The 24,746-nt window shown below is 43.7% G+C and overlaps 2 protein-coding genes across 5 annotated transcripts in view; both read right to left on the bottom strand.

Moving 5' to 3' along the window:
* stab2 (stabilin 2) overlaps nt 1-3,310 on the bottom strand; it is a 31,597-nt gene extending 28,287 nt beyond the window's left edge. For 3 of the 4 annotated variants that reach the window (XM_023952379.1, XM_023952380.1, XM_023952381.1), the window contains exons 1-7: nt 3,179-3,310; nt 2,721-2,845; nt 2,425-2,540; nt 1,681-1,766; nt 1,467-1,533; nt 1,296-1,391; nt 935-1,057 (exon numbers count right to left, since the gene is read on the bottom strand). In XM_023952379.1, coding sequence (XP_023808147.1) covers nt 935-1,057; nt 1,296-1,391; nt 1,467-1,533; nt 1,681-1,766; nt 2,425-2,540; nt 2,721-2,845; nt 3,179-3,253 — 688 coding nt within the window. In that variant the 5' untranslated portion in view covers nt 3,254-3,310. The remainder of the gene's footprint in view (nt 1-934; nt 1,058-1,295; nt 1,392-1,466; nt 1,534-1,680; nt 1,767-2,424; nt 2,541-2,720; nt 2,846-3,178) is intronic. The other variant, XM_023952382.1, reaches the window with a different exon arrangement.
* Nucleotides 3,311-5,047: 1,737 nt separating this feature from the next.
* On the bottom strand, nt 5,048-24,348 carry wnt16 (Wnt family member 16). Its single transcript, XM_023952390.1, has 4 exons — nt 23,741-24,348; nt 8,391-8,617; nt 7,652-7,941; nt 5,048-5,740 (listed from the first exon to the last, which is right to left on the bottom strand). Exons 1-4 carry the CDS (start codon nt 23,815-23,817, stop codon nt 5,285-5,287), a joined length of 1,050 nt encoding a protein of 349 aa, XP_023808158.1. The 5' UTR covers nt 23,818-24,348; the 3' UTR covers nt 5,048-5,284.
* Between the last annotated feature and the right edge of the window lie 398 nt (nt 24,349-24,746).

Genomic DNA, 24,746 nt, shown 5'->3' with positions numbered 1-24,746 from the left:
GGTCTGCTCTGGCTGCTCAGTCTGGTCTGGCTGCTCAGTCTGCTCAGTCTGTTCTGGCTGCTCAGTCTGCTCTGGCTACTCAGTCTGCTCTGGCTACACAGTCTGCTCTGGCTGCTCGGTCTGCTTGGACAGCTCAGTCTGCTCAGTCTGCTCTGGCTGCTCAGTCTGCTCAGTCTGCTCAGTCTGCTCAGTCTGCTCGTTCTGCTCTGGCTGCTCAGTCTGCTCAGTCTGCTCAGTCTGGTCTGGCTGCTCAGTCTGCTCAGTCTGTTCTGGCTGCTCAGTCTGCTCAGTCTGCTCGGTCTGCTCTGGCTGCTCAGTCTGCTCTGGCTGCTCGGTCTGCTCTGGCTGCTCAGTCTGCTCAGTCTGCTCAGTCTGGTCTGGCTGCTCAGTCTGCTCAGTCTGTTCTGGCTGCTCAGTCTGCTCTGGCTACTCAGTCTGCTCTGGCTACACAGTCTGTTATGGCTGCTCGGTCTGCTTGGACAGCTCAGTCTGCTCAGTCTGCTCTGGCTGCTCTGGCTGCTCAGTCTGCTCAGTCTGTTCGTTCTGCTCGTTCTGCTCAGTCTGCTCTGGCTGCTCGGTCTGCTTGGACAGCTCAGTCTGCTCAGTCTGCTCAGTCTGCTCAGTCTGCTCTGGCTGCTCAGTCTGCTCTGGCTACTCAGTCTGCTCAGTCTGCTCAGTCTGCTCAGTCTGCTCTGGCTACTCAGTCTGCTCTGGCTGCTCTGGCTGCTCAGTCTGCTCGTTCTGCTCGTTCTGCTCGTTCTGCTCAGTCTGCTCAGTCTGCTCTGGCTGCTCAGGGATCTGGACTGAATTTGAATTACAACAAATGCAACAACAATCTAAATTGCTTTAATGTGTTTTCCTTTGTATTTAGCTTTTAGACAAACCTCAAATAGGAACTTAGGTTTAATAGAAATCTGAACTGAATTAAACTCACAGACACACTGCAGTCCCGCCTTCTCGTACCCAGGTGAACAGCGACACTCCAGCCTTCCTGTCAGAGAATCCTCCACGCAGCGAGAGTTTTGCTGGCAGTTAAGAGCTGAGCACTCAGGTAATTCTGGAACACAGGGCAGGTGTCCACAGTATGTACCCACAAAACTGAATTAAATGACACACTGTTAAAAATGACTAAAATTGAGTTTTTCCATAAAGTTCAACTTTAAATGGAAAAGACCTATTTATGAAGGAAAATAAAAAAATTAAAGTGCTGTGGTTCATCAGATTAGATCCAAGAATCAAGCATGAAAACACAACCAGGAAAGTCATGACAACTCTGACAAACTGTAGGTTCACACCTTGGTCACAGTTTGGACCTTTGTATCCAGAGAAGCAGGTGCATCGACCGTCACCCTTCAGCCCAGAGCTGCACAGGCCATGGACACATGAGCAGACTGACACATGGATGGTGTGTGAGACACAGGGTCACAATGAGGATTCATGTGGAGCCAAAGGTGAAGTGGAGTTACCTGATTGACAGGTGGGACCGTAATGACCAGTTGCACAATCCTCACATGCAGTCCCGGCAAAGCCTTCCTGAAACCCGGAGAGAAGAATCAGCTGAGTGACCGTTCATCCAGAGTTCTTCCCTTGAGTCTGATGGACTGTCGGCTGATGACTTTTGTAAGCACACCTGAAAATAACATCTAAAAAAATGTGTTAACAAGTGAGTGATGTCAGCACCTGGCAGCTGCAGGTGCCGTTGCCCCCAAGTCCATCAGAGCAGGTTCCCCTGCTGCTGCAGGGGCGGTTGGAGCTTCTGGGACATTCTGAAAGACAAAGAGCAGGACGCTGGACGGTCTCTGTGGTGCTGGTGACGTTTCTGGTGAGAAGACCACACCCCACTTTTATCTCCTCCACTCTGACCATCTTTTTCTCTGCTCATAAGCTCATCAGTGTCAAATGCTTTGGTTTTTCGTTTTATTCTGACTTAAACTGACTCGCCGCTCTGGGAGAACCTAAACCTTTGAGCTGACTAATTCATATCAGTGGCATCTGCCAGCCTAAAACCCGATAGATGAAACCCTTATTGATCTGAGGTGGGATTATGATGGAGATCAGTGAAGTCTGACGAGCAGAAAGAAGGGACGTTTGCAGGATAAGAGCCGCTCTGCTCTGCTTCTCATCAGAATCCTGTTTGTCTTCCCTGAGCTTCATATCAGCACATTTCTGTCCTGCTGACAGTCTGCAGAAGGGAAGGAAGGTTAGGAAGTGTGAGTTTGAACAGGACCATCTGCATCCTGCAGGACTGCATCTGAGTCACGCGGAGACTGAAGGCTTCAGATTACCAGCAGCTTCGCTCAACCTTAAGCTTCAAACACATTTAGGCTTTTGCTTAAATCAAGTTTCTGGAGAAATCCATCAGACTGACAGCAGCTTTAGCACAGCCTGTAACCTGGGTCAAAGGTCAAAGGGTGGTATACTGACCCATACAATCGGGACCCCAGTAACCAGGACAGCAGCTTGGGACCTCCACCTCTCTGTAGCACTCAAACGAACAGCCAGGGACGGCGAGCATCACATTGTTTGTTTTGATGACATACCTGCAGGAATGTCAGACAAAATGGGTTTTATTCAACTTTCAGGAAGTCTTTCTGTCTTAATAAAGAGATCTTTCTGTGAAAACATGAACAGATTTCTGCAGGTTTCTGCCGTGATTCTGATGAATGGTTCTGTTTTTCAGAACTTCTCTGATCAGTTTAGGGTCAGAATCACTTTATTACCTGCAGCTGGAGATCGGAGATCTCGGTGTCTTTTTGTACCCTGACGGACACGTGATGAGGAAGCTCATTTGACAGGAATTACACGCCGTCTGGGTCCGCAACAAAGTCAATTTAGGACAGAGGTTCTGTCAGAAACACAGTGATGGGTCAGAATCGCATCCCTATAGAATTCTTTTAACAAACCTAAAACATGGATCAGACCAGGTCCAGACATGATTAAGAGATGACTTAAACAAACCAGGGAACTGAAACTGGGTCTGGACTCAGCGTTAGAGTTTTCTCTACTTTCTCTACCGAGTCTAAGACAGGAAAGTGGAACTCTGGTTTTCAAGTTCCACGATGTATTTGAGATCACTTGGGTCAGGTTTTTTTTCCTCAAACCAGCAGCTGAAGGGGTGTCTGGAAAAGAAGCATCATGTTCTCCTAGGATTCACCCCCCCAGGTGAAAACGAGCTTACCTGCACAGAACCAGCAGTCGTGGTCATCCCAATTAGGAAAAAGATCAGTACCGGCGCTTTGTGGTGGACCTCCATGACTTCTGTCAGGCATCTTTTCCTGTGCGTCTCTTTTCAGAAACTCCTCTTGGCTCCTCCCCCTTTGCATCCTCCCTCCAGTGTTTCCTGAAAGCTCAGCCCAAAGAAAACTGCTGAGTGTTGAAAAAGACACTCCGGATGCAGAACTGATGAGACCATGGAGGTTCCTGGAACATTGGAACCTTCAGCAGATCCTTGTTGGATTTGCTCCTAGTTCAAACCGGGACTCTGTCCTGCGGAGCTTAATGACCTTTTGCTGGTGTGAGTCTAATACCTGTCCAGGTGAACATCACCTCCCACCCCCCCACCCCTGATTTGACCTCAGCTGTTGGGGGCTCTAAGAACCCACCCTCAGAATCTCAACGAAGTGGAGCATCTGATCTGACTCTGTAAAGGTTGTGGGTTTGAATCCATTCAAGTCCTGCCACAGACTCTAGTGGCTGAAGGCTTGGAGGGGGGGGGGGGGGGGGGGGACTAACCTAAGCACCAGGTAGTCAGACACGTTAATTTTTAGCCCACAGTTGTTTCTCCACATCTAAAGAATCCATAGGTAACATTCCTAGAACATTCTAAGACACTGGATGGTCACATGACTTTGCTACATTCACACATTGGACTGTGATGGTAAACGGTGGATTCGTCTGTAGCGCTTCACTACCTTCATTGAAGGCTCAAAGCTCTTTTCAGTCCTATTCACCCATAAACACACAAATGGCGGCTCTGCACTGAACTCTGGCACCAACATGTCACCACCGAGAGCAACATGGGGTTCACTGTCTTGCCCAGTGACACTCCCACGCATGGTGGGAACCAAACCTGCAACCTTCTGATCAGGGGTCGACCACTCTATCCTTGCACCATGGCCGCCCCATCTGATTAATTATGTTCAATTCCCTTGAGTGCCAGCGATGCCCCGCCTCCTATCCTTCATGCAGGAGCTGGGTGATCTGTTCAGGTAGACCAGCTGGCATTGGTGGTTCTGGGTCAGAGACATGTATGGGCCAGTGGGGGGGGGCGGCTGTGTCTGCAAAGCACTCTGGGTAGGAAAAAGATCTATTTACCATGGAAGGGTTCCTGTACCAAGCAACAGTGGAGACGGAACCCCCAGCAGACTGGGGTGGGGTGGTGGGTGTTATCGGCTGGAATGGGAGATCAGAAAGAGACAAAGAACAGAAGGTCTGCTGACAGATGATAAAGTGAGCGGATGGAGGAACGACAGGAAATCACCCCCATTCTGACCCCACCCCATCACCCTCTGGGGGAGTGAGACAGAGGGACAGTACCTGAATCACTGCACCAAACAGAGGCATGAAGAACTAAATGATGAATAATGATCAAGAATAGAGGAGAGAACCCCAGAGCACCATAGTTACCCCAGCTTCAACTTGTTATTGTTATTAAGTTTAATTCAAACATGAGTTAGGGTAATTATAATTATAGAATATTCAAATTTTTGGGATAGCAATATTAGTACAATATAGCATTAATCTAAGCAAGGAAATGGACCGCCCTGGCCCGGTTTATGAAACCATCTTCTCTCTGTGGAGAAATATGTGGTGGTAAGGCTTTATGAGGGCCTCAATATAGGATGGGGCCATATCATGTAAGGTCTTAGAAGTTAGCAGGAGGATCTTAAACTTGATTCTAGAATCAACTGGGAGTGCTTTGTTCAATTACCCCTCCAGCTGTGCTGCATTCACTGGCCATTGGTCCATTCCTGATCTTAAGGCGTTTCCTGCAGAAAGTGCTGCTGTAGCTGTGGATGTTCCTGAGGAAGGAAGATCTTCTCACAGATCAGATTCAGAATTCTTTTATTCGTGGAGCGTAGTAATCACTGACACGTCATTTCTGAAGTTGTCTTAAAACACGGTAGAGTCTGCTCTGCAGGACACACACATTGAGAAAACAATATGTACACATAAATAATGGTTATGGTTTTGGTTCTGAAGAACTGGTCCAGGATCTGACCTCCAGCCCATGGAGGTGACATCATCAAATGGTGACAGCAGCAGCTGCGTGCACATGTCAGGGTCACTTGCATGTGTGCATGTCATTCATGCTTTCGCAGCGCCTGCAGCGCACGTAGCAGCACCACACGAACTTGCACTCGCAGCGCTGCACATGCCGCTCCACACGGGTGTTGTACCCGCGGCCGCAGCACAACAGGCTGCAGCTGTCTGGCCCGGCAGAGGCGCGGTTGCAGCGGCGCCCCTGTGTGCCGGCAATGCCCCGCCTCCTGTCCTCCACGCAGTAGTTGGGTGATTTGTTTAGGTAGACCAGCTGGTACTTGTCTACGGGCCGGGACTGCTCCTTTCTTCGGGGCTTCTTCCTGGACTGGTTTGGAACTTGGATGCTGCGCTCGTACCGCTCCTTCAGATACGTGCCTACACGTTCAAACGGCGCCATCATCCTCCAGCAGGTCCTAACGGCACAGGAGCCAGAGACGCCGTGGCAGCGGCAGTCGGTAGACATGGTCTGCTCGATGGCCTGCAAACACAAACATTGCACAGAACTGTGAAACATCTGGAACCCACCTGTCCCAGGCGTAGAACCTCAGAGCTACTGTGGGGGGTGTAGGACTTAATTAGTCCCCAAACAGACATTGTTCCTCCTAAACTGTGTCCTGCTGATTCTAGTAGGTTCTTTTCGCACCACCACTTATTACCTGGATCTGTTTTGTGACACCAGGGAGGAGCAGTAGGAAAGAGCAGAACAGGTTGGACATCAGCCCCCCAAGAATTGAGATTTGTACCCGGCCCCCTCTTAAACTATACAGAACAGTTTTCTCCATCAAAACCACTTAAACATGGTCATTAGCACAAAGGGACAGGCAGAGACAGGCGGAGACAGATGGGGTCAGATGGAGGTAGATGGAGACAGGTAAGGACAAGTGGGGAAAGGTTGAGACATGTGGAGATAGGTGGAGACAGGCGGGGCAGGTGGATGGGGGGGGATGAGTGGGGAAAGGTGGGGACAGATGGAGATGGGTAGAGACAGATGGTGAGAGGTACAAAGAGTTGGAGACAGGTGGAGAATAGTGGGGACAGGTGGGGACGGATGGAGACAGGTAAAGAAAGATTGAGACAGGCGGGGACTAGTGGGGATGGGTAGGGAGAGGCGGGGACAGGTAAAGACAGGTGAGGACAGATGAAGAAAAGTAGGGACAGGTTAAGACAGGTGGAGACATGTGGAGACAGATGGAGACAGGCAGAGAAAGGTGGAGATGGGTGGAGACAGGTAGGGAAAGGTGGATACAGGTTGAGACAGGTAGGAACAGGTGGAGAAAGATGGAGACAGGTAGGAACAGGTGGAGACAGATGGACACAAATGGAGAATATTGGGGACAGGTGAGGAAGGATGGAGACAGTAAGGGAAAGGTAGAGACAGGTGGGGAAATATGGAAACAGGTGGGGACGAGAAGGGAAGGGTGGGGACAGGTGGAGACAGGTGGGGACAGGCGGGGACGAGTGGGGAAGGGTGGGGACAGATGGTTACAGGTAGGGAGAGTTGGAGACAGGTGGAGAATAGTGGGGACAGGTGGGGACGGATGGAGACAGGTAGGGAAAGGTAGAAACAGGTGGGGACAGATACAGACAGATGAAGACAGGTGGACAGGTTGAAACAGATAGACATCGGTGATGACAGATGGGGACAAGTGGAGAAGGGTGGGGACAGATGGTGTCCGAATGGAGAATATTGGTTACAGGTAGAGACAGGTGGGGACGGGTGGGGACATATGGAGACAGGTGGAGACAAATGGTTGACAGGTAGGGAGAGGTGGAGACAGGTGCAGGATAGTGGGGAGAGGAGGGGACAGATTGAGACAGGTAGGGAAAGGTTGAGACAGGCAGGGAGAAGTGGGGATGGGTGGGGAGAGGCGGGGACAGGTAAAGACAGGTGAGGACTGATGGAGAAAGGTAGTGACAGGTTGAGATAGGTGGGGACATGCAGAGACAGATAGAGAAGGGTAGGGACGAGTGGGGACATATGGAGACAGGTGTAGACAGGTAGGGAGAGTTGGAGACAGGTGTTGAATAGTGGGGACAGATGGAGACAGACAGAGACAGTTAGGGACAGGTGGGGACAGATACAGACAGGTGGGGACTGATGGAGAAAGGTAGTGACAGGTTGAGATAGGTGGGGACATGCAGAGACAGATAGAGAAGGGTAGGGACGAGTGGGGACATATGGAGACAGGTGTAGACAGGTAGGGAGAGTTGGAGACAGGTGTTGAATAGTGGGGACAGATGGAGACAGACAGAGACAGTTAGGGACAGGTGGGGACAGATACAGACAGGTGGGGACAGGTGGAGACAACAAGACACGGAAAGACGATCAAACTGGAGTGGAGAAGATAGGAGGCCAGGTATTGGTGGATGTGGGGGTGGAGGAGCTGACCTGACGTCCAGCCTCGCTGTTGTGCTGGTTCATGGTGCTCAGGGTGTAGCTCTCACGCCTGGCAGACGAGTTCTTCGGCAGGTTGTCGATGAACTTGCGACTGAACCAGGTTCCATACTGGATGTGGTCCGAGCAACCCCCCCAGTGCCAGCCCTCGGTCACGGAGCCCCCGCTCTGCAGCCGGGCGTCACAGCCACACTCAGACACGTTGCCCTGGCTGCAGGTCCGCGTGATGGCGTGCACGAGTCCAGCTGCCATCACTGCGTGGATGAAGGCGGTTTCTTTGGTTCCTGAACAGAGAAGAACGTCTGAGCTACAGCTCTTCAGGCGTCCTCAGATGAACCTGACATGAGGAACGTCACGTCTTTGCAGGTCTGAATGACAAAGATTCTCTGAGCAACCTGGGCTAGATGTCAGACTGACCCTCCTCAGTTGGGTTCTTGTTCCTCCATCGACATCTCACTTACAGAACCACACCAGAGTTCAGTACCTTGACCTCAGGTTTCAGGCTCTTCTTACAAACTATGCATCCTTTCTTTTAAACATTAGACTGTGTTTTCAGTCGTCAGCTGCTACGACCGTTAGGAAGTTCTGGAGCTGCTCAGAAACCCAGTGAGTTACCACAGGGGGCGGAGCAAACCCAGCTAATCATGTGATCTTCACTGATGACCAAAACGGTTGGTTGAGTTTTTGTTACACAAATGACTCCATGCTACAAGCAGAACAGAAAGGCACTGACCGCTTGTGAGCTCGTACCCAAACAAGGGCGGTTCTGAGGACGTGGAGCAGTTCCAGCGCTCGTGTCGGAACTGGTTCTGGCACTCAGCCACCGCCAGCCGAGCTCCATCTCGTAAGCTGGGCACCAGGAAGGGCTTTCTGAGGCACAGCTCCCTCTGGTGGTCGCTCAAGGACAGCCCCCTGCAGCCGGGCAGCTCTGGGACTCCAGCCGAGGTCAGGCCCAGCCCCCTGCAAACAACAGCAGCTGCCGTGAGCGTAGAACCAGCAGCTGCAGGACTTTCTTGAACAACATTTGCTGCAGGAGCTCCACCTGAGAACATTTGAGCAACGTCCTCGCAGAGGAAGGGTTTCCCACGGAAAATCATATTTCAAACAACAGCTTCTTCTATCTAAAACCATGAGTGTCCATCTGATTCTGTAGAAACAAAGTTAGATGATCAATAATCTAGAAATTGTTTATCTTCTGCTCAAGTGATTGTTTATGTTTTTCTAATAGATTTCCCTATTTGATGGCGTTTAAATGCAGTTTTCGGTAAAAAGCGGTACTGACGTCTAAAACGTCCCGCGTTACGAAAAAGTACAATATTTGAGAAAAACGCTGGTTTCTCAACAAGAAAGACGCTGGTGGACCTTACAGTAATCTATTACAACAGTAATCATTACAACACATACCAATGACTTCAAATAATAGAAATCCTACTAACTTTTCATGTGTTTCTTTCCTTTTTTTATGGCTCACAGATCTGAACTATATTCAATTTTACGCCCATCATTATTTAACTCTGTCATAAAAAAAACTGTCATAAAACTGATGACGTGAAAGTCTTTTGTCCTCCCCTGTCCCTCTGCAGCAATGGAACATTCCAGTCAACAGGAAGTCAGGAGACTCACATGTTATCTGTTTCTGTTTTGTTTTTTATTGAAAAAACATTTAAGGTTTACAGTATTGTGTTAGTTGAAAAAAAGGAATTTAACAAGTTACAATTACAACAGGTATAGAAAAATGTAAACAACAATACAAAGATTTAAATTAAATATATATATATATATATATATATATATATATATATACAATAAAACAGAAAAATACAAACTTAAATAAAAAAGAATAAAATAAAAGGAAGTGGTTACATGGGCATTGTAATGATCAATAACTTAGGGGTTTTCAAAAAGCTGCAGTTACATACGATACTTCTAAGTTCCATATCAAGTTTATTTTCCTTGAAGTTTACGGATGAAAAAAATGAGCAGAGTTCTTTATGAAATGTAAAAAATATGATTTGATTTTAAGGAATCGACATTTATGTATATAGAATTTACCCAAAAGAATTAAAACACTTCAAATAAATCCTGTGTTTTTGTTTTCTTAATTAACCCCCAATATGATGTCCTTAATAGAAAAGTGCTAAACGTGGAATTTTGAGGAAGAGCCAATAATGTAAATGAGGGGGGGGCGAACAAATTTGACACCAAGAGCCGAATTTTTTCACTGTGAGAGTCAAAGAGCCACACCACACACTGACCTGCCAAGACGTACACGCACGCACGCACACGCAGACACACACGCACACGCAATACTCAGTGATGTTTCAGGGAAGTGAGATGGTGGTGAGCCACCGACTCCTCTGAAGTCCGATTTACGACGATAAAAACTGAATATTTCACTTTTCATCCAACAGTATTTAACTGGTAATTCTTTGCATGTCAACATTCCTCTTTCAATGACACTTACACCAACAAATACACAAAAATCTGGACAGAGCATCCTCCTGGTGTCTGAATAATTCATATTCCCAATAAACACATGAAATACATTACATTTCTGGGGGGTATTCCAGGAAGCATGTTTAAACTAGTCTGACTTTGAGCCTGAACTCTGGCTGAAATCCGCCTGAACTTGCTTACTCTGGGTATGTCGGTTCCAAAAGACCGGATATGAGTTATCGTAATTACGCTCCACTTGGTAACCCTGGGTTAATGCACGTGCACAGAATACGTCCATCAAAAAAGTAACACGGCTGCATCATCAGCAAAAGAAAGAGTTTCTGCTTGGAGTAGAAGAACAGACAAAGTAAACGCACAAGTTTCTGATCTTATTTCCATTTTCCTTGTGACGCATATATATATATATATATATATATATATATATATATATATATATATATATATATATATATATATATATATATATATATATATATATATATATATATATATATATATATATATATATATATATAAAACTTATCCAATTTTGCCACCGTTTATGAATTACTTCTTTTGGTAACAAATAATTGAGTTAAATTTATTCAACCTAATTTCTTACATCTATAAAACTCAATAATTGTTTATACAAGTCAAACTTACATATTTATCTAACTAAATGTCATATTGCTCCAATTCAATTAATATTTTTTCCATCTTAATTATTTATATTTCTTGAACTCTCAAATGTCTAAGTATGAGCCGGCAGATATACTCAATTTTATAACAATAAAAAGAACGGGGAAAAAATGCACGAAGTGTATAAATTGATTAAATAATTTTCCTACATTCTCATTATAGCAGTACATGGTAGGGGTGCTATATAAACTCATCATCCTCTCCCTCCCTCTCACTCATGGTGCAGAGACGTAAGCAAAGTAGGGCAAAATAACTCGACAAAACACAGTAAAACAGCTAAACGACTAAACACATTTGGTCAAAAAGCCACACTTAAATCCAATTCCGTCCAGAAAGGCAAAGGAAATGGTATCCCACAATCCTTTGCGGTGCCGATCTAACAGCAGCACCAAAGTTACACCTACTTCATTGAATTAACTGGAATGAAAGTAAAATAAATGTCTGAAAACTACGTGCTATTTTTAAGCTAACTTAACAAAAAAAATTTTTTAATTATCTTAACTGAAGCAAATAAGTAAGTTAGATCAAAGTATAAAGTTTATCTTTCCAACATCCATATGTGGTCTTATCACCCTCTCATGGTGGAAAAAGTATTATCTGAGCTTCTTCATCCACTAAATCATCTTCAAATGGACACGCCATGCTGCTTCACCTCTCTGAAAACAAACTAACCTTCAACTAAACCTGCTCCAGACCAGGTTATGTTCAGAGCATGAGTTGCCATGGTAACTTGACCTACCCTGAAACATACCTCTGTTTTTGGAACCGAAAGCTGAGGTTATCAACTTCCTTAGCCTCAAACTTACCATGGTAACTAGCATAACCTGCTTTCTGGAATACCCCCCGGATGTGTGTAGCATAAATTTAATTTTGACTTTCAGTATAACAATGTTGCTTTTATGACTTTTATTCAAAATTTATTGATTGACTCTCTGTATGTATATTATAATAATGTAAGGAGTCAGTTTGTTCATCCCTGAAGCAGTGGTACAAACACTGAGCTGCCGAATGATTGGCTGCATTGCAGAGCTGTCATTGGATACACTTACAAACAGTCAAATAGCATTGACCTCACTTCTGCTCATTGCTCCCTAACTCATGGTTTTACACCCAAGATTCCCCACTTCCCATGACTCTTAGGGGCTGAAGGCGGGGCTAACCCCCAGGGCAGTTGTAGCCTCTCTGATCGGTTCCTTTACGTGAGTGTCGGTCAGAATGGACCGATGCCTTGATTTCACTTGTTTCAAGGTAATAAACAGGGACTGGCAGACATTGAGGAGAACATCGACAGCAGCTTGAGAGCAGCTCTTTTACACACTGGGATTTTTCTGTTCTCCAAAACGTAACAAACAGATTTCAGCTCCACCATCTCTGGTTCTCTTGCTGCCTCATCAGTGACAAGCTGGGATCTCATCAGTCAGTCTCTGCATGAAAGGATCCATGAGAAAAGTGATCTGCAGTCGTTTCTGCTGCAGGTCCTCAAACCACAAAGTCAAGTTTCCGTCCAGCAGCAGCGTCACGTTCTGCTTTATTCATTTGGATTGCAGCTTCTGCTGTGAGCTCCACAAAGAAGGAAAGTGGGATGATGACCGTTTGAATGTTTGAAAAGCTTCAACTTGTTAATCAAGGAGACAATTTCTGTCACATCAGGAAGAGTTTTTCATTTTCTCCGGGATCCGTTTAGTTCTTTTCTGCCATGAACATTTTTACTGCTTCCAAAAGCTCATGATAATAAATATGATGACGTCTTTCTTTTTAGTAAAAAAGTAAGAATCTTTCCATTCTTCCAGAAACGTCCTGTGTTCATCTTTATACTCTGAATGAACTCATTTTGACCATGAGGGTAACAGTCTGCAGCACATCAAATGCTTATTTGGTTTTTCCGGTATTGGGCGTAACCGGCGTCACTTATGTGTCAGGAGCAAAACAAACACACACTGCCAAATTACTGCTATTATTTTTTATTTTTAATACCCTCTGATGGATTTGAGTGTAGTTAAAGAGGAAAAAATATGAAATGAGGCACAGTATATAGAAAATATGATGAGACGGAAAGAGCTGCGTGCTTATTGGCCGAGAGCCGCGTGTTCACCACCCCTGATGTATCCCAAAAGACATTAGAGTCAAAATACTCAAAGAAAAGATGCTCAGTTGTTTCAATGTCATCATGACAAAAAGAACAACAGTTTTCAGGAATACCAAACCGTTTTCTTAATAATTCCTTGGAAGGGTAAATACCTGAAAAGGTTTTAAAGTGGAATTGGCTTTAGGAGGGATGGGGGGTTTGAAATATTTAGTTCCTATTTGTTTCTTATCTGAATTATTAAAATATTTTTGTTATATAATTAGATAATAAGATGTAGGGAAAAGATGTTTCATTCAAATATTCTCTGATTTGATAGTTTGGGGGTTTGGACGTCGCTATGTTGTGTCCATTAATCAGAAGCTTGGGGACAGTAGGACGTCTGTAGATGTCATTATGAAACAGATCAGAAACTGATTAACAACATTTTGAGGAATGGCCTTAATAATGTTTTCAATATCTTTTCTATTCGTTAGTGAACCATATTTAGCTGTGAAATCATCCATAGACATGAGAGTGGCATCGTCATTAAGTAGATGCATTAATGACCAAATTCCATTTTGTTTCTAATACTGATGTATCTGCAGTTCCATAGAGGAGTGTTGTCTGGACTGGAATAATGTTTAGAAATGAGTTTTCATTACAGGAGAACTTGAATGGGAAGTTTCTTAATGTTGAAATCACAACTGAGTAAAAATGTGATTCCTGGCTGGAACATATTTCATTAGGAACAATAAACCAAATACTGTTTTGATTTTTAATAAATCATTTTAACCAGTTTATTTTTAAGGTGCCATTAAGGCTGTGAAATTCTATGTCTTGTAGACGTCCATCCTGGTCTTTTTTAGTTAGAGTACCTTGTTTAACATAGTGTGTTTTCTTTTTCCATATGAAGTTAACAATGATTTGATTAATAGATTGAATGGCTTGTTTAGGGAAACCTATAGAATAGATGGGATATATGAATTTTGATAAGCTTTCAATTTTGGTGGAGAATTCTAACCTTGTTAGGTGGAACGGAGGGTTTGGTGGGTGTAACCGGGGGTTTTCTATTAGTACACAGCGAGGATACTTCCATGGCGTATTCGTGGTCATGTGTCGTCATCTCTGGGTTTTTGTATGAAAAGTTGGCTTTTCCTGTGGCATTCTTATTTTCTAGGAGCTCTTAATATTGTTGTTTTTTTTTCCTTCTTTTCTTTGAAAACTGAAAGTAGAAACTTTTTCAGCAGTTTGAAAACGTGGACAAAATGGATATTTTGGGATCAGATCTAGAGCTGTGACGGTGTAGAATTTTTCATCACCGCGGTGATGAACCACCAGGGGGCGCGGTGTCGCGGTTAACCGCAGCCCCCCCCCCCAAAAAAAAACAAAACCCACAAAATCCCCCGGCGGCCGCATCGGAAATAAATACAATTACAACGTACTATTCTTTATTAACAAATAAAAGTAACAACTAACAACTACATATCTAACTGGTGAACTAACTATAGGTGTTGTAGATTGACTGTGTGTGTGAGCGCGGAGCGTCTCTTGTGTAGGAGTAGGAAGGTGCGCACACGTGTGTTGGGGGTGCGTGTTGATTCTTCTGCAGCGGACCGCTCTGGAGCTGCACGCAAGTTTCACCAGTGCTCTCTGGTACAGACATCTTCTCAGAATATTATTTATTGTCCAGTAATAAACAGACTGCAGACACTTTGTCACCTTTCTGGTAGCCGTGAAGCCTGACACCCATGAAGAACGCGGGGCAGGAGGCTCCGCCTTTGTTTATACAGATCAGTGTTGCCAGATAGAGTCACAGTTTTCCAGCCCAAAAGTCATCTGAAAACCGCCAGACCCCGCAAAAACCCGCCCAACGGGGGGGGGGGGGGGCAAAAAATAAGATCAAGTCAAATGAATTACACATTCACATCTGTGATTTGTGAATGTCTATCTATCTATCTATCTATCTATCTATCTATCTATCTATCTATGATTGGGAGAAACAACAATGTACAGCTTTTGTAGATTTTTTCAAACTGTCAGAGAGATGGAAACACGGGCGTCAGATTCACACGCAGCTTTCACTGCGGGAGTTGAAGCAGAGACTTTCTGGGACGATCTCATGAACTCAAACATGGAAACATGATTACCAAGTAGAACTCTCCAAAATATTAAACCTGATCTCTCCACATTCTCCGTGTCTACCATGCATCGATACACACAGACATGCAGCGATGAGACCATAACGTTAGCTCGTAGCTCCGCCCACACGCGACCGCGGTGTCACCTTTAAACAACGCAACTTCTAAGAGGAGGGGCGGGGCGGCAAACCCCCAACAACAGGTTAGATCAGTGTTTTTCAACCTTTTTTGAGCCACGGCACACTTTAACCTTGACAAAAATCCCGCGGCACACCAGCATCCAAAAAAATAGATAAATAAAAAAAAAGAAAAAGCTCAGTCTGTATTGATCTACAGTCCCTCCACAATCTCACATGCATTTTTGTGATAATTGTTGCAGAAAACGCTGGAAGCTGCAGCTGTTTTTTCTAAAAGATGTATTAAAAATTAAGTCAAAAGATTCAAAAACTGTTTGATGTGTGTTCGTTGTTTTAAGACGTTAAGAGAAGAGACTTATTGTACACTAAGACAGTCACTTTACTGCATCATGGGAGATGTAGTGCCCGTAATCCGCCGACCGCAGAAAGACCAGCGTCTTTGAGCTTCATGGTTTTGTTCACTTGTTCCAGTCTGATACCAGATTCTGTGGAAAGCTACACCGCTAAAGACGAGCTTTAGCTGGTATTTTTGTTAGAACTGAGAGACTTTTTTGCGCTAAATCGAAACAAGGAAGTGAATACTTTAACCACTTCTGATTGGTCAGACTGATGACATGTGATTAAGCCTTCAAGAATGATTGGTGGAGACAGTTAAAGGGGCGGGACTTTTCCTTGCACAGTTATAGCTGCAGCTAAATCGCGGTACCCCGTTATTCTTATCAAAATGTCTTTAATAGAATCATATAAACACAAAGAAAAAATAATTTTATGATATTTCATATTCTTAACTTTTCAGTGTTTTATCAGGGCCTGTTTGGATGAACACAGAGCTGATTTCCTGGAGATGGTAATTGCTTTTAGATCAGTTAATGAGGGCAATTTCTCACGGCACACTTGACCATCTCCCACGGCACACTGGTTGAAAAACACTGGGTTAGATGACAGAACCCATTAAGCGTCTCTACCTGGTGCGTTCACGGAGCTTCAGAACATAAGACTTCAACAGCCACCCAGCCTAACGTAGTCCGCTATTATATATTCATGAGGGGGAAAAACCCGCCGAACAGACCCTAAAACCGCCCAAATTATGCATACCCGCCCAAAGCCATTTTTACCCGCAAATTTAGAACAAAAACCGCCCAATTGGGCGGAAAACCGCCCAATCTGGCAACACTGATACAGATACGTAACGTTACGCTGCAAAAAATAGTTCCCACACAAAACATGTAGTGATTTCCATGGAAATCTAACAGCGCGCGTTCATGTTTGGTGTTACAGAGTGAAGGACAACAGTAATACGGGGGGGTATTACTGTTGTCCCCCCAACACAAAATCCTCCGGTGGGCGGCCGTGTTGCGCACTGAAGAACGCACGCAGCTTGTAATGGAAATGAATACAATGGAAATTAATAATTAGAAAGCAGTAAATTTGTCGTATTTCCTTGCGAGACGGAAACTTCTGTTGTAGAATGTGTGTGTGCTTCTGAAAGCGCGCGCCTGTTTGTGTGTAAAGGGAGCTGCGTGCCACGTGCAGCGCAAAGGCAGACACTACTAGTGAGAGCGCACGCCTACTAGAGAGAGTGACAGGCGCGGTGGGAGAAAAGGAGACAAGTCTGAAAGAAAGAAGGAAAGTCTGAACACAGGACTAGCAGAAAAAGGAAATTATCCGCAAAGATGAATGCGGTTAATGTGTTTATTATAGTTCCAAACACGCACCATATGCAAAAAGGAGAAAAAAAAGTGCGCAAAAAAAAGTTCGGTGATGAGGTCATCACCGCGGTGATGTGGTTATCGTCACAGCCCTAATCAGATCGCCGCAGCTCACAAAAAGTTGTCTGAAAGGAGAGGCAGTGTTGCCGGATTGGGCAGTGTCCCGTTTTTATTCTGATTTTTTGTGCGATTAATTAATCATGACCTGTAATTAATTATTCTAACATTTCAATCAAACCTAATAATTGCTGCCTTTTCATTTTAACTCATGACATCGCAGTAATAAAGTTATGACGTTTTTTTGTTAGACTGACATCCAACCTTTACTTTTACACGACCAAAACCACCAAAACATCCAGTCCAGAGTCTCTAATTCAACCCGTCAAAAAAAAATGAAGGAAAAATATTCACCACTAAAATTTAATACCATAAAACAAATGTTGACATCCCAGCAGGAAAAGACAGGAGTAATTTTAAAGTTTCTTTTAACCAGTTTAGTGAATTTGGTCATTTTGAAGACATCATGAGTTGAGACACGCGGAGGAACAGAACGGTTTAGACTGAAGAAGAAGAAGCAGGAAAAGGTGGATTGTCCCTCTAAAATGATGCTTTGTGTTCATGATTTCTAGAATACAGTATAGACCTCCTTCCTCTGCTGTTCTGTAGCCGTTTCCATGACAACATATCATGTCTGGTATCAAATAGTCAATTTATTGTGGAAAAAAACGATTTAAAAAGATCCAGATTAAAGTGCTTATCTTCTTCTTTCTCTTTCGGCTTTTCCCATCAGGGGTCGCCACAGCGAATCATCGTTTTCCACCTCACTCTGTCATGGACATCTTCTACCCTAACATTAGCCAATTAAATTAAATTATTAAATTAAAGTGCTTATAATTGATTTAATATTTGTGTCTTTCATAAGTGAACATGGTCTATTGGTTTACTTTTATCTGTTATATGACAGAGTTTGTAACAGCCTGAAACTGTGAACTGCCGTCCCTGCAGCTGCTCCTATCACACGCGTGTGTGAGAACGAGAGGGGAGGGGTAGTGGGCTCAGGCTGAAGGTGTAACGGAGCACACAGAGAGCTGCAAGCTGTTCATTGCTCTAAACTACTGTTGCCCAACACCAGGATCACCGCGTGCCTTTAGATGACTCAGCTCATGCTAATAATGTCATTCTTTATGAACTATTGCAGACATTTTGATGACGTGTCTTTATTTTCCATCAATGTTTTCTTTCTCTGCCTGTTGTTTAGTTGGTGTCAGTATTTGACATAAAGACAGCAGGTAATGCAGGAAAACAGCTGCACTTTATGACATAAGAAATAAACTATCATTATTTAGAAAAACAATCAGAACAATGTTTTTTATCTATTTCTTCAAACTAAAACGTTAAATACACTGACCAAAAATATAAACGCAACACTTTTGTTATTGCTCCCATTTTTTATGGTATGAACTCAAAGATGTGAAACATTTTCCACAGACACAAAATAACCAGTTCTCTGAAATATTGTTCACAAATCTGTCTAAATCTGTGATAGTGAGCACTTCTCCTTTGCCAAGACAATCCATCCCACCTCACAGGTGTGCCATATCAAGATGCTGATTAGACAGCATGATTATTGCACAGGTGTGCCTTAGACTGGCCACAAGAAAAGACCACTCTGAAATCTTCAGTTGTATCACACAGTACAGTGCCACAGATGTTGCAAGTTTTGAGGGAGCGTGCAATTGGCATGCTGATAGCAGGAATGTCCACCAGAGCTGTTGCTAGGGAATTGAATGTCCATTTCTCCACCATAAGCCGTCTCCAAAGGCGTTTCCGAGAACTTGGCAGCAGATCCAACCGGCCTCACAACCGCAGATCATGTGTAACCACACCAGCCCAAGACCTCCACATCCAGCATGTCCACCTCCAAGATAATCTGAGACCAGCTACTCGGACAGCTGCTGAAACAATCGGTTTGCATAACCACAGAATTTCTGCACAAAGAAGAACACAGGTGCATTTCATTGATGGCATTTTGAATACACAGAGATACCGTGACGAGATCCTGGGGCCCATTGTTGTGCCGTACATCCAACAACATCACCTCATGTTGCAGCATTATAATGCACGGCCCCATGTTGCAAGGATCTGTACACAATTCTTGGAAGCTGAAAACATCCCAGTTCTTGCATGGCCAGCATCCTCACCGGACATGTCACCCATTGAGCGTGTTTGGGATGCTCTGGATTGGCATGTAAGACAGCGTGTTCCAGTTCCTGCCAATATCCAGCAGCTTCGCACAGCCATTGAAGAAGAGTGGACCAGCATTCCACAGGCCACAATAGACAACCTGATCAACTCTATGCGAAGGAGATGTGTCGCACTTCATGGAGGCAAATGGTGGTCACACCAGATACTGACTGGTTGTCTGAGTCCCCTGACCCCCTCAATAAAACAAAACTGAAGATTTCAGAGTGGCCTTTTCTAGTGGCCAGTCTAAGGCACACCTGTGTTTCACCTGCGGAATATTGCTAAGATCAGAAATATACTTTCTAAGAGTGATGCTGAAAAACTCATCCATGCATTTGTTCCGTCTAGGCTGGATTACTGTAACTCCTTGTTAGCAGCGTGTCCTAAGAGTTCCTTAAGAAGTCTCCAGCTTGTTCAGAACGCAGCAGCTAGATTGTTAGCTGGAACTAGCAGAAGAGATCACATCACTCCTGTGTTAGTTTCACTCCATTGGCTCCCAGTTGATTCTAGAATTAAGTTCAAGATCCTCCTGTTAACCTATAAGGCCTTACATGGAATGGCCCCGTCCTATATTAAGGACCTCATAGTCCCTTAACATCCAATCAGAACACTTCACTCACTAAATGCAGGACTGCTTGTGGTTCCTAGAATTAGTAAAAGTACGGTTGGAGGTAGAGCGTTTAGCCACTAAGCCCCTGTCTTATGGAATAAACTCCCAGCTCATGTAAGAGAGGCCGACTCAGTTTCTACATTCAAAGCTAGACTGAAAACATTCCTCTTTGGACAGGCTTATTGTCAGACTAGTTAGTATTCAGAGATTATTTAACTTAATGTTAGTGTGTTTAAATTAAACTTAATTAGTTTTAATTAAACAATTAATTGTTAGCTGCTAGAAGTTGAAGCTGGGGTAACTATGGTGCACTGGGGTTCTGTCCTCTTTCCTGTTTTTACTTCTACCCTTCCTCTTCTCTATTCTTGATCATAATTTATCATTTAGTTCTCCATGCCTCTGTTTGGTACAGTGCGATTCATGTATTGTCCCTCTTTTCCTCTCCCCTCCTGGGGAGTGGGAGTGCTTCCAGACTCCAGTTGGTTCATCCGTGCTCCTGTTCCTGACCGTTTACCTCATCTCTGCTCCTGCTCCTGTCTGCTCCTGTGGTTCCTGTCTCCGGCTCGACTCGCGCCTTTGACTGTCCCGATAACCACGGCTGGATGAAGCTTGTCTGCTGGACTTTATATATGTAGTTGTAGATTTAGATAAGTTAATTCTTCTCTAAGAGTTCTGGTAAATCGCCTGTCCGTCCTGGGGGAGGATCCCTCCTTCATGTGGATACCCCTGAGGTTTCTTCGTTTTTTCCGGAATCCGTTTTTTTTGGGAGTTTTTCCTTACCGCGAAGGGGGGTCTAAGGGCAGGGATGCCAGTATAGCTTAGTCAGTTTGTTAGTTCATTTTAGTATTTTCCTATTGAACTCTTTGTATTCGTGATCCTTTTGATTTCATGTTTTACTTCGAAGCCCATCGAGACGACTGTTGTTGTGATTTTGGGCTATACAAATAAAATTGAATTGAATTGAATTGCAATAATCATGCTGTCTAATCAGCATCTTTATATGGCACACCTGTGAGGTGGGATGGATTGTCTTGGCAAAGGAGAAGTGCTCACTATCACAGATTTAGACAGATTTGTGAACAATATTTCAGAGAACTGGTTATTTTGTGTTTGTGGAAAATGTTTCACATCTTTGAGTTCATACCATAAAAATGGGAGCAATAACAAAAGTGTTGCGTTTATATTTTTGGTCAGTGTATATTGGTGCTGCTGTGTTAATGTTTCAGATTTAATATTATTTATTGATTGAATTATTTTTTTCAGCATCAAATGGTTCAGTTGGTCAAAATGTTTCTAGTTTAAATGAGGAATGACAAATTATTTTATTTCAGGCACTTTAAGCTTCTTTTCTGTTTTAGACGAGAACAGGGTTTCTGTGGCTAAATAAAGTTCATATTTGATGAATGTGGATTTATAAAGATGTTTTGTTAATGTTAAAAGATACAATTTCAGGTATACTTACACAATTTCTATAGATACTGATCTTATTCCTTATTCTCTGATCTTACTTCCGCTGCAAGTGTGTGTGTGGGGGGGGGGGGGGGGGGACATTTTCTTTTCCTGGGGGGGCCTTGCAAAATATAATTGAGAAGCACTTCTGTAGCCATAAATAAAAAGGGCTGTTTTTTTAAAACTAAAAATTAAACTCCTAAAGCAGGAGAGCACATATGCTAAAATCAAAATAACTGATCTTTTCCTGAAGAAGCCTTAATTTATTCATCTCAGGATACCCTCCAGAATCCAGTAGGTGGCGATAGTGAACGTGAAAACTTAGAAAATGCGAAAAAATACGGTGTGGGTACCGGATGTTCTCGGGTTGCCGGATGTTCTCGGGGTCCTTCAGGGTCCTTCCAATGAGTTATATCACTAGAGGAGACATCACGTGGTTCCTCATGGGAGGAGAGCACCGCCATCTTGGTGAGGTCAAGTTTTGAAGACCAAACCACTTTTATAACATTTAATAAAGAGCTCTGTTTTTGCTTTCAATCACTTCATTATAGGAAAAAGAAGAATGGCTTGAAATTGCTTAGTTTTGTTCAGAAATACAAACTTCACGAGTACCCCTAACTTAACTAGTATTAGACTACTTAGATTTTTTCTATGTTCCTTTATTTTATTTTACTTATGTTTTTATTTATTTGTGTGTTATGTTCATTGTTTCTTTTTTCCCCTCTATTCTTTATTTTCTATGTTAATATATTATGTTTGGCAATGGTGACTGATCTTCGAGGCAATATTGATTACATCGTTATTGTTCGTTGTTAACGTTAATGTCATTGTTAATGTATGATACCGCAATTGTCAATAAAGTTTTAAAAAAAACTTAGCGACGTTAACTCATTGGTCGTGGCAACTTACAGCCAATCAAATAGTGTGACGTCATCATTGGTCGAAGGACCCCGAAGGACCCCGAGAACATCCGGCAACCCGAGAACATCCGGTACCCACACCGGCAATTACATTTGACGTAGAAGAATACGTGGGCCGAGCACAACGCGTTTAACCCCGCCCACGTTAAGCCACGGCTCAGTCTGCACACTGCAGCCAGGGTTTGTTGGTTCCACCCGCTCTTTAATGTCAAACTTTGTGATTACTGCTAAAAAGCGCGTCTTCTGAAGGTTTAAGATGTCTAAAGGCTGAAAATGATACTAGGAATGCAGTTAGGCTGAGATCTCTGAAACTACTGTAGAACCAAAAAAAGACATTTCAAGCACATAAACTGTCCTATAAAATAACATTTTAAATATTTAGTGCCACAAAGTGTTTTACAGAGATTGAACAGCTATTTCACTAGATTAGTAAAACTTGAAGGTGCATCCATATGTAAACTGGGTATTTTTAGTCTTTGATAGCAAAAATGCTTAAAACCTTGATTGGTTTCAGCAATCAGGTGCAATTTCTTTAAAGAAGTGCCAATCTAACCCTTGAAAATAAGATTAGAAACAAACTTGTCTGTAATTGCGAGCAACTGACTACACCCCTACTTTTAGTTAACCCAGCACACGCTGATAATTCATCATTCCTTCATCTTCTTCCGTTTGTTCCCTGTCAGGGTCACGGGGCTGCTGGAGCCCATCACGGCCACTTGTGGGTGAAGGCTGGGGACGTCCTGGACAGGTGGTCAGTATGTCACAATCACACACACAGTCACACCTAACCTTCCTGACATTCTTATCACATGTCGTTCCTTCCCATTTATAAGTTCATTATTTCATGTTTGCCATTTATTTAGTGTTCAGATCTGACCTGAAGTTCAACAGGAGCCATTCATTTCCTGTTTTGCTCTGACTGTTAGACTTTCGATCAAATGAAGAAGTCAATAATAATGGATGATTCATGGATGGTTTTTTCTTGGGTCTGGTGGCCTTTCAATAACTTTTGGGCTAGAAAACCATGACTATCTGGAAACACTGATAGAGATTTTTTTTTAAAAGTGGTCAAATGAAAAATAGTTTTCTGAGCGGCTGTAAAGAGAGGAAAATGTTGCTAAAATTTTCTAAACGGGAAAAGAACAGAATCAAAGAAACTCAAAAGGAAGAAAAAGAAAGTCAAGGACGAGAAATAGACAGAAAAAGAGAGTAAAGGCAAATAGAACATGGAAACTTTTTTCATTAATGTCACTCCATAAGGGCAGGTTTCTGTTGGATTATTGCTTCATTTATCTTCTATAGTAAAACCCGACAAATGAAAGAAAAGACTGAAAATCCTGATTTGTTCCTCAGTGAGCAGGTAACAAATGAGTCCATTTAATAAATTCAGTTGTATTTTTCAATGTTCATCAGAACATCAGTATTCTAAACATTGAGTCTGTCTGAATTGGACCAACGAAAAGTTTTTTGAAGGCTGCTGCTATTCTCGCGTTTTTGCGTGGAAACAGTAAAACGGGAATTATTGTTTGACAGCTGCGTAGTTCAACTGGACGCATGTCCACGTCCACGGATGAAACCAGGCCGCGTGGATCCGGCCCGCTTTAGGGAGAAGACAGGAGCTGTTTAAGGCGCGCGCTTCTGACGCAGAGGACAACACCTGAACTACAGGTACTTACATCCAGCTGGCCCCGCAGATTAGCGGGCACACGCACGCGAGCAGCAGCGTGAGTGCGCACACGCCCCGCGTGTCCATCCCGCCTTATCAGAACTCCATGAGTCAGACTTCCATGCTCAGTTCATCCCGCAGCGCCTGCGTGAACACCCGGGTACCGCTCGGTCTGTGCCGCAGTCAGCTGCACTCCGGGCTCCAAAACGGACCAGGACCAGACTGGCAGACCCTGATTGGCCCTGTGCAGGTGCTGACGTCGAAGCTGGACTCTTATTGGCCGAAAGGCTGAGAGACCTGTTGACCTTTGAGGTGAGGAGCAGGGTGGAGCTGAGCTCCTCCACCCACCGTGAGGAACCCAGCAAATCAGAACCAGAGGGTTCTGTTCTGGACAAAGCAGAACTTGATTAACGTCCTTATGAACATCTGAAGAGAAATTCTGATGAAGACGAGGGAAGCATGAACATTACGCATGGAAAACTTTATTTAACAACCATTCTGATTCATGAATGATCCGATCGTCTGACCTAAAGTGGATCCAGATCCTCTGACCTAAAGTGGATCCAGATCCTCTTCCAATCCAAACTTCCAGACAGAAATTCCTGCTACTGAACAGTTTTTCCAGATTCTTGGATTTCTTCCAGATCATCAAGTTAAATGAAATCTGTGTCCAAACCAACAAGTAAACTAGAATGAATGTCAAATCCATTCACATGTTAGTTTCCTAAAGTTCACCACTGTTGTTTTTCCACATCCAAAGAACCCAAAGGGAACATTCTTAGAACATTCTAGACACTGGATGGTCACATGACTTTATTCACAGTCTGTCCACACATTGGACTGGAATGATGGACTGATCCGAGTTGATGACATCACATGTGTGTTGTCCGCTCTGATTGGTCGTTTTACCTTACAGGAACATAAACCCACTGCACCTCAATCCAAACGGTTATTCTAAAATCGACGATCGATTTATGTCATTTATTAAGGATTTTATGACGGTGCAGGTCGATCTT

Source organism: Oryzias latipes, chromosome 23, assembly GCF_002234675.1.
Source record: "Oryzias latipes chromosome 23, ASM223467v1".
In the NCBI taxonomy this organism is placed as follows: Eukaryota; Metazoa; Chordata; class Actinopteri; order Beloniformes; family Adrianichthyidae; genus Oryzias; species Oryzias latipes.
The sequence above is the reverse complement of the archived record's forward strand: the minus strand, read 5'-3'. Positions and strand labels throughout refer to the sequence as shown.